At 48.0% G+C, this 8,092-nt stretch overlaps 2 protein-coding genes across 6 annotated transcripts; one reads left to right on the top strand and one right to left on the bottom strand.

Moving 5' to 3' along the window:
* Nucleotides 1–301: 301 nt before the first annotated feature.
* zpax4 (zona pellucida protein AX 4) lies at nt 302–4,965 on the bottom strand. Its single transcript, XM_061764099.1, has 16 exons — nt 4,871–4,965; nt 4,754–4,797; nt 4,590–4,679; nt 4,248–4,375; nt 4,048–4,185; nt 3,918–3,986; nt 3,524–3,694; nt 3,359–3,455; nt 3,115–3,287; nt 2,544–2,888; nt 2,365–2,482; nt 2,053–2,258; nt 1,857–1,974; nt 1,512–1,684; nt 1,372–1,451; nt 302–680 (listed from the first exon to the last, which is right to left on the bottom strand). The coding sequence occupies exons 1-16, from the start codon at nt 4,891–4,893 to the stop codon at nt 380–382; spliced, it is 2,274 nt and encodes a 757-aa protein (XP_061620083.1). The 5' UTR covers nt 4,894–4,965; the 3' UTR covers nt 302–379.
* On the top strand, nt 564–7,980 carry sst5 (somatostatin 5). 5 transcript variants are annotated; one of them, XM_061764123.1, is made up of 3 exons: nt 564–704; nt 6,755–7,053; nt 7,514–7,980. In XM_061764123.1, exons 2-3 carry the CDS (start codon nt 6,919–6,921, stop codon nt 7,685–7,687), a joined length of 309 nt encoding a protein of 102 aa, XP_061620107.1. In that variant the 5' UTR covers nt 564–704; nt 6,755–6,918; the 3' UTR covers nt 7,688–7,980. The 5 variants fall into 5 exon arrangements, with proteins under 5 accessions (XP_061620107.1, XP_061620109.1, XP_061620110.1 ...); XM_061764125.1 differs by having other exon boundaries at nt 565–704; nt 6,809–7,053; XM_061764126.1 differs by having other exon boundaries at nt 569–699.
* Nucleotides 7,981–8,092: the final 112 nt, after the last annotated feature.

The following is an 8,092-nucleotide window of genomic DNA, read 5'->3' as shown; positions in this document are numbered from 1 at the left end:
AGGAAACGTGTTCAAAACTGCACGTCGGTAGCGCCCTCGCGTGGCTTCAGTTGCACCTGCAAGGGCGAAGGGGAACGTGACAACTAAGGTGACACATACATTATTTTATTTTTTTAAAGTGTTGTTTAGCTGCTTGAGTACCTAAAACAAAATAAAGGATGTGACAAAATCTTAAGTGTACCATTGACAGTTGAGTTTAAGCAATTATGTGGTCTTTTAAAATAAATAAGACTCACAACACTTAAGATTTCATACACTTTTATTGAATGGTTAAAAAAAATAATAATGCAGTAATCGCTTCCATCCTTTCGCTCGTGTGAAGAAATTTAACAGTTTGGCGTTTTATTGCAGGAGGACAATTTGACCAACTTAAGGTTGCTTAACCTTTTCGAACATCAGGGTGAGGTTTGCCATGTTTGGACACCCGGATGTAGTGCACACCGGGATTGGAGCCCAGACGCTTCCGGACCGGAGCCGCGGCGGTCCTCGCGGCAGTCGTCTTCGGCGGCGTGGGGAGCGCTCTCGCGGTGGCGACGGGACCGCGTAGAGCCGCGGCACGGAATCCTGCCGTGAGCCGCCCGCTGGAGATGCTACCCGTGCCCGGGTCGTCCGACTCGAACCTGTACGTGGAGAAGAGCCGGTGGAGGCCTTCCAGAGGATACGAGCACTGCACCACCAACCTGGAAGCAGATCAACAGTGTACAGTACGCCCACACACTCAGAGTTCAGCATTCACAGAGTTTTGGGGAACCCATCCTGTAAGTCACCTTTTTTGTGCTCAGGCCAAAGCAATACAAACTGGTGGCATCTCGGTGCCAACATTTACAATTTGAATGAGGGGGAAATAACACTTGTAGTTTTGTAAAGACAAAATGTAAGAATTAAAAAAAATTTAACTTTTTGCTTCAATTCAATGGTTATGCTGCTGCTCCTGGTGTGTGCTTTGGTCATCTGGGGGCAGTATAATACCAATACGGAGACAACATCTCAGCAGAAATAATCATTCTGCGCAAAGGATAAAGAATTTGAAAAATTTAGGCAGCTTTTCGTTTTCCTATATTTAAACAGCATTCATGTTCAAAATGCATGTTAGTAGCTTACAATCAATACTCTATAAAACCACTGCCTCCTTTTTGCACACTTAAAAAAAAAGAAATTCAAACATTACTCTTCTATACAATTTAGGCTTACAATTAAAAATAGTTTTAATGAGTTTAAATGTGCTTAGTGTATGCGGGGGCTTTGGCGGCATTAAATATATATATATATTTTTTTTTTTAAGCAAATAGGTGAATTCGTGGATAGTGACCCGAGAATGTGTGAGCTTACTGGACTCTTAAATGGACTTGAGTGAGGGCAGCTGACACAAACCTCTCATTGGCCTCCTCTGAGTCATCCGAATTCTTGCTGTAGAAAATCTCGTTGCGATAAATCACGTTACCCTTGCTGAGCTAAAGGGAGAAGGGGAGGAAACATTTCAGAATTCACACACAAGTTAGTCGTGCGAATACCTTGACTTTGGAGCCACAGCTATTGAGCGGGAAAGAGAAAAGCGCCCTGGCGTCATCTGCCTCTGCGGGGCCGCAGAAAACATCCAGTAGGTTGCTTGTGGACGGGGTCGCGCCGCTCGGGGTCATCAGAGACAAGTCGGCCACCACGGTCATCCTCCCGTCAGTTGAACACACTAAAAAGACCCCCCCCCCCGTCACTCAGTCACAGATACTACAGTAAAATGCCAAGTGGACAAATACCTCCACCTCACATGACCATAGTGTTAATGAAATAAAAAGCTAGTTTTTAAATCAATGACTTCGCTGGGATAATCAGGAGAATACTCTAACTGCAGCCCTACTTACCAATAAGTTCAGAGGTCACAAAAGGACAAGTCTTTGTAATGGATCTCTGAACAGCCGATGTTAGACGCTCTTTTATAAGGATCTCAAAAGTGCCCAAGAACCGCTTCAGGGTGATTTCCTACAACAACAAGAAAAATAATCAGTCCGGAGTTCTCCAAGCCGGGACCGAATCGTATCAGATCCAAGCCACCCCAACCTCGTAGCGAAAGCCTTGAGAGTAGACCGGCACGTCCAGCTGCAGTCTCTGACTATCGTTTCTCATCTTGTAGCCCCGCTGCGTTGCCAGCTCTGGCGTCAGGGTGACAGAGCCCACGCCGATGGACCACAGGAAGTCGAAAGCCCAGCGGTCCGCGTTGAAGCGGATGCCCGACTCCGAGCAGACCGCATCCAGCACTGGAGGAGCTAAAATCGGACGCAGAATTCACAATTATCCAATCAGTGCTCAAAATTGTTTTCCCCCAACCACTCAAACGGGGGTTCGTTGTACTCATCCAAATCTTTGACTCACAGGGGCCAGCCAGTGCCGTGACTCTCACAGAGTGGTAGTAGAGCTCGTTTTCTGGCAGAACACTCAGCGTGTAGTTGATGTCCACACTGTACTGCAGAGTTCGGTACACTTCGTAGTACTAAGGGAGAACGCTCATGAGTGGGACCGCGTCAGCCGACTAAGTCAAACGAGGGGTCTACCTGCTGGGTGACGGCGGGATCGTCAAATGATACGTTCAGCAAGTACCCGTGGCCGTGGGCGGGTTGCGCGACGTCGGCGACCGAACACGAGTTGGTGAACGGCGCCTCGCGCCCGTTGAGCCGGAGCGAAACCAAGCGGACGTCCTCTGGCACGTCGCCCAGGTAGACCTGGAAGAGCCGCTCCTCGACGACGCTTCGGTTTTGGGTAAAAAGAGGGCGCGGCAGTAGGGGCGTGGTCAGAATCCGGCGAAGGCGCAGCCTGGTCTCTGCCCCGTCGTCCTCAAACATTTGCTCCAGGTCGAGATGGAAAGTGTAGAACTCGTAGAGACCGCCGCTCGCAAAGCTCTACAAAAGGACCGTCAACTAAACAAGTTCATCTTTTTCTGAAATTGTGTCTGGAAGTAGGCCTACTTAAGCAGATTCTGCAGGTATCCGCACTTTCAAACAACCTTTCATTCTTTATTTACAAGAGATAAACCCCTTGAGATGCAACATCTCGTTTGCGAGAGGGTCCTACTGCTAGTTAAGAACAGAGTGCGAGTACTTTCACCAGTCACCTTTGAATACCGACCTTCCTGAGTCCACCCTTGATGTCCAAGGGAATTCTAATTTGGACCGTCTCGTTCTCAGTCACCACGTCGGCGCCGTCGAACCCGACACGGATCCGTGTGACATCGGGACCGGGATAGGGCGCCTCGGGAGTCTTGAAAACCACGTGGCCGCCGTCCTCGTAAGCGCCCTGGTCTGTTCAGGAGGTGAGGCGTGACGAGGCGCAGAGGTAGGATGACATTGCAGGCAAGTGAAATAATACAGACGTGTGGAGCATGCAGCCACCAGGTCCACCATGATGACCAACCAGCGTTGTCTGGAGAACAGCGTGGCGTGGACCACCTCGACCGGGATGTTGTTCACCTGAGACGCCGTGATGGCGGTTAGAGTTTGCAAAGGGATGGACTTGAAAATGTTTCCAGAGTTCTGACCATGGCAATGAACGAATCTGGCTGTCCGTAGGGGGCGCGGAACATGAACCTGCCGTCGGTCACCTCAAACGCGTAGCCTTGCTTGCGGGCGTCCGAGAGGCTCATCGGTGCAATCTCCTCCTCGTCCCTTTGGAACATCACCTGCCAGTCTGAAGTGGACGAGTTGTGCGCCTGCCGGGAACAAGAACATCTCAAAGATTGCCAAATGGGACACATGCAAGTGTAGAAAATCACAATAAGGACATGGATCACTGACTGGAACCGTGTCCGGTGGTCAGATGGTGTCAAGCATCTTGACCCCACCTGGAAACTGGACAGTGTACTCACTTTTGTTGCCAGTAGTGAAGACATGTCACGTTATTATGGAGGTGACAGTAAAGTTACACAAGCTCACATGTCTGAGAATGTTCCAGTTGTCGTCCTTTTTCCCGGCAGCACACGAGACTTGGCTCTTGACCAACACCTGCGAACAAACCGGCAAACATCTGGAACTGAAGTGTGCTCAACTGAAGCGGCAGGCCTACCTCCATGTAGTTGAGCTCGCAGGAGACCTCTCGAGGAGACCACGCCAGGGCTGGAGAACAGGTCTTGTTCAACGTGTAGACCGCATCCCCCTCGCGTTTCACCAACAGCTTGAAGCTGAACGTGAACACTCGATCATCCTAAGAAAACCGGTAAAGCCGTCACTAGGTTTGTCTGATTTCACCGAACGTTTGCCAGATACCTGCTTGTCCGTGTGACAGCTGAAGTAGGACGAGCGCAGCTCCACGAGGCCGCTCGGCTGGGAGACTGTGACCGTGTAGCCGCACTTGGCCGCGTACGGCTCAGTGATGGCGTACGCGCCCGTCCCGTCTGCGAGAAGCAAACCAATTGTCACCGGTAAACTAATGACTCATAATGCTTGGGACTCAATGAACCAATGGGATGGAAAATCCCAAAGCAGACAACACCAAAACCAAAATAAACTGTGTTCAGTTTCAAACCAATTCTGTAATTTCAGCCCCCCCCAAAAAATAAAATCTATTGAGAAAAACTAGGCTGATTGGAAAACCACAGCTGGACTTACCGACGGCCTCGAAGCGAGCGTCGTCCCCGGCGAACGAGAGGTCCACAGCTATCACGAAGGACCTATCGTGACACTCCATGTCCAGGACACCTGCGGGCAAAAAGGCTCAATTGTTCAATTGGCGCTTCCGAAGCGCGGGGCTTTCCTTGGGCCTCGCTCCGTACCATCGGGAACGGGATCCGCCAACGCGGAGAGCAGCGACACCACCCTGCAAGACAGAGCCGCACAAAAATATAGGAACATTTAGATCTTTGTGTGGGCTTGTCACAGCACCGGCTTACCACAAGTCAAAGATCCAAGCCATCGCTGCATGCGGCCCGCCTGAGACCGGCTTTTCATGGAACCGACCGGCCAATCGGAGGGCCCTCGTCGCGACACCCGAGGGTGACGCTCATTAACAATCAGTCGGCAGCAACTTGTTTGTGGGCCACTCCAGAATTGGACGACATTTTCCGTCCCTCTCAACGAAATCTCAAATAATCCATGCACAAAATCCAGAAACATGCACGTGTTGTTGTCTTGAGACCAAATATTAATGCATCTATAGTAAAAGTGATTCAGATTTTGTAATTTTTTTCTCTTGTCCCTCCCTCTTGATGACCAACTTACATATCAAATATAACAAATAAAGCCCGTTTTAAATCAGCTTTTTGCGTATAATTTGGTTGACATTGCTTCCTTGTAATTGCTAAAACATTTCTTTTGGCCACAGACATATTTAATTTTATTTTACTAATTATGCCCTGAGGTTATGTCTCTCAACACGTGCAAAACTCTGGAACAAACCTTTTTAGACAGAGGAAGAGAAAAAAAAGTGAGTTCCGTGACTCAGTAATGCGTGTGCCGCTCAACGCAGCACAACTTTGTTGCTCACATGATCTGGAAAAGAAACATTCAAATCAGTTTTTCTTTTTTGTATTTTTTTAAAAATTAATAGCTAGCTGTTCTTGACAAGTTAGCATAGCAGCTAAAACAGCTAACATTAGAATTGATTTGCAATCCTGTTACTGTAATTCGAGTAAAACTAAAATTAAATTAGCGCTGTGTTCAAATGAAATGTAACTTCTTTTTTTTTTAATATAAATTCTTTTATCAACTCACCACCATCCGCAGCGCCACAAATGTGCTAATGCTCTTTTGAACTTAGAAGTCTGATAATTCCAGTAACTATTCAAACAATTCTGGGCCAAAATTATAAAAATATGTAAATGAAAAACAGTAAGGACAAATACAGTAAATATTTGTATCGAAGCACTTTGAGGCCATGAATATATAAAAACAAATAAAAATCAGTGAGTACCCCGGGCCTAAACTATGCTAGCGCAGTAGTAAGTAAGTGATTTTGAATTCTCACAATATTAATAAAAATAGCACTATGCTCCCTAAAAATGGCGCGTTCTCTTTTTGCCTGTGTAGATTCTCAGTCATCCAGGTCACGCAATCCGCAAAGGTCAAATCGACGTGTTGAATTTCTCCTGTATTTTTTCTCGTTTTCCAATACATTTAAAAATGGCTTCTCGGCAAATATGCGATTTGGCTGAGCAAATGACAAACAGTAAGTCGCTACGGCAGGAATTGAGTCACGGCCTTGCGGGGGCGAGGGGACTCCCCGTTTCGGCGAAGACGTTCAATTAACCCTGACAAGGCGCAGACACATTTTTGCGCCGCGTCGGCGGTCGCACGTAAGAAGTCAAGTCATCCTCGAATTGATCCATGGTGAAGATCATGAAGTGGCCAGCTCGCACTCCGTTGCGAGAGTTTGTCGAGGATGCCTTGACATTTGCATAACGGCCCCCCCGGCGCGTAGCCCGCTGACGGCGGGAAGGTTGGCGGAGTGTTGGCCTTCGCTGTTGTTCGTTAACATTTGAGTCACACTGTGTGTCATTATTAACAAAGCGCCTCAGCGTGCGGGGGCCTCGCGTCGCGCTCGGACACCGACGTGGCGCTAATCCTGACCGACACGACCCGAGCTGCATTGCAGATTCAAATAGACAGCCCCTCGCTCTCACATTACGGGCAATTTAGCGTCTCCGATGAAGCGAACATGCGTGTTTTTTTGGATTGCGGGAGGAAGCCGAGCTGAGATTCGAACCCGGAACCTTTGACTGCGATGCGGACGTGCTACCCGACACGCTGTCACATTTAACAGTCACTTTTCACAACAGCTAACGAAGCAAAACTCGGGTGACACTTTCATCATCTCCTCGCTCCCCCGCAAGCAACTCGGCCTCAGCCAATGGCGTGGCGAGGATGAGGACGAGGAGGAGGAGGAGGAGGACTATTTATCAGCCCCGCCGTGGCCGAGCGAGCGTCACACCATCTCGCAGGGATGCTTCAGCGGCAGGCGCGCGTGCTGCTTGTGCTTCTGTTGTCCGCCGGGCCACTGGTGCGGGTCAGCGCCGGCGACCCCGACGCGGCAGACCGGCTCGCGGAGGGCCTCGGCGCCGACGCGGCACTCGACAAGGTGGGTCGGCCGACGGAACAACTTTCAGAACGTGGGCTGGGCGCCACGACTTCAGGGGCACTTTTCAACGCACCTCTCCCACCTTTTTTCTTGTTTCCTTCCACATTCTCGCATTTGTACTTCTACTGAAGTGCAGATGACGAACACCAAGTCAGTCAAGTCTTAAAATGACAAATCATGATAGTATATTTTCCAGGCATCTTGTTTTTCTGACTACTTTTTACATTTAATCCACATTTGAAGATATCTGTACTTTCTTTTCCTCATGTCCTTTTTCTTTAATTTGCAAGTACAAACCTTTTTTTTTTTTTTTTTATATAACTTTTAACTTCTTGACAGCTTTTGTTATTTTGAAGGGACACAGAAATGAAGCAAAAAAATTTTTTTTTAAAAAGCAAGGACCTGAAGCTGAACTTCTTTCTGGATGTTTTTTTTTTTGTTTGTTTGTTTTGTTTTTTAGGCCTTGACTCGCTCGCTCCTGCTCAGGCTCCTCTACGACGCGGCGGCGAGGGACGAGGCGCTCCCCGAGCTGGGCGTCGGCGTGGCGTTGATGCGGCGACACCTCCCGCTCTCCCAAAGAGAGCGCAAGGCGGGTTGCCGCAACTTCTTCTGGAAGACTTTCACCTCCTGTTGACACCGTGTCATTTTCATTACATTATTTTGTGTTCAAAACCTACAACGGCAAACATATGTGATACTTTTTGAGTTTTTCCCAAGTGGGAAAGAACGCAGTTAATTTACTGTACCTTTGTTCGGCTATCGATGCTAGCGACATATATAGTATAGTTCACGTTAAGTTAATTTGTGAGTAAATTGAGAAAAAAAATCATTTCAGTGCATATACGTTTTGTGGCATAGGTGGTGTGCTGTGAGATTTTATGATAAAATATGCGCCTTGGCTCATTAAGAGTTGGGGAAAACTGCTTCATACATCATCAGTGTGGTATTTTTCTTCTTCTTAAAAAGCTAGATGTACACCATGCATTGAGGGAGTCAAACAATACCACGAGAGAAAATGGCCAAGTGAGCCCAATTTAGA

The sequence above is a fragment of the Phyllopteryx taeniolatus genome, chromosome 23, assembly GCF_024500385.1.
Source record: "Phyllopteryx taeniolatus isolate TA_2022b chromosome 23, UOR_Ptae_1.2, whole genome shotgun sequence".
In the NCBI taxonomy this organism is placed as follows: Eukaryota; Metazoa; Chordata; class Actinopteri; order Syngnathiformes; family Syngnathidae; genus Phyllopteryx; species Phyllopteryx taeniolatus.
Note: the sequence above shows the minus strand (reverse complement) of the source record. Positions and strands in the feature narration are given on the sequence as shown.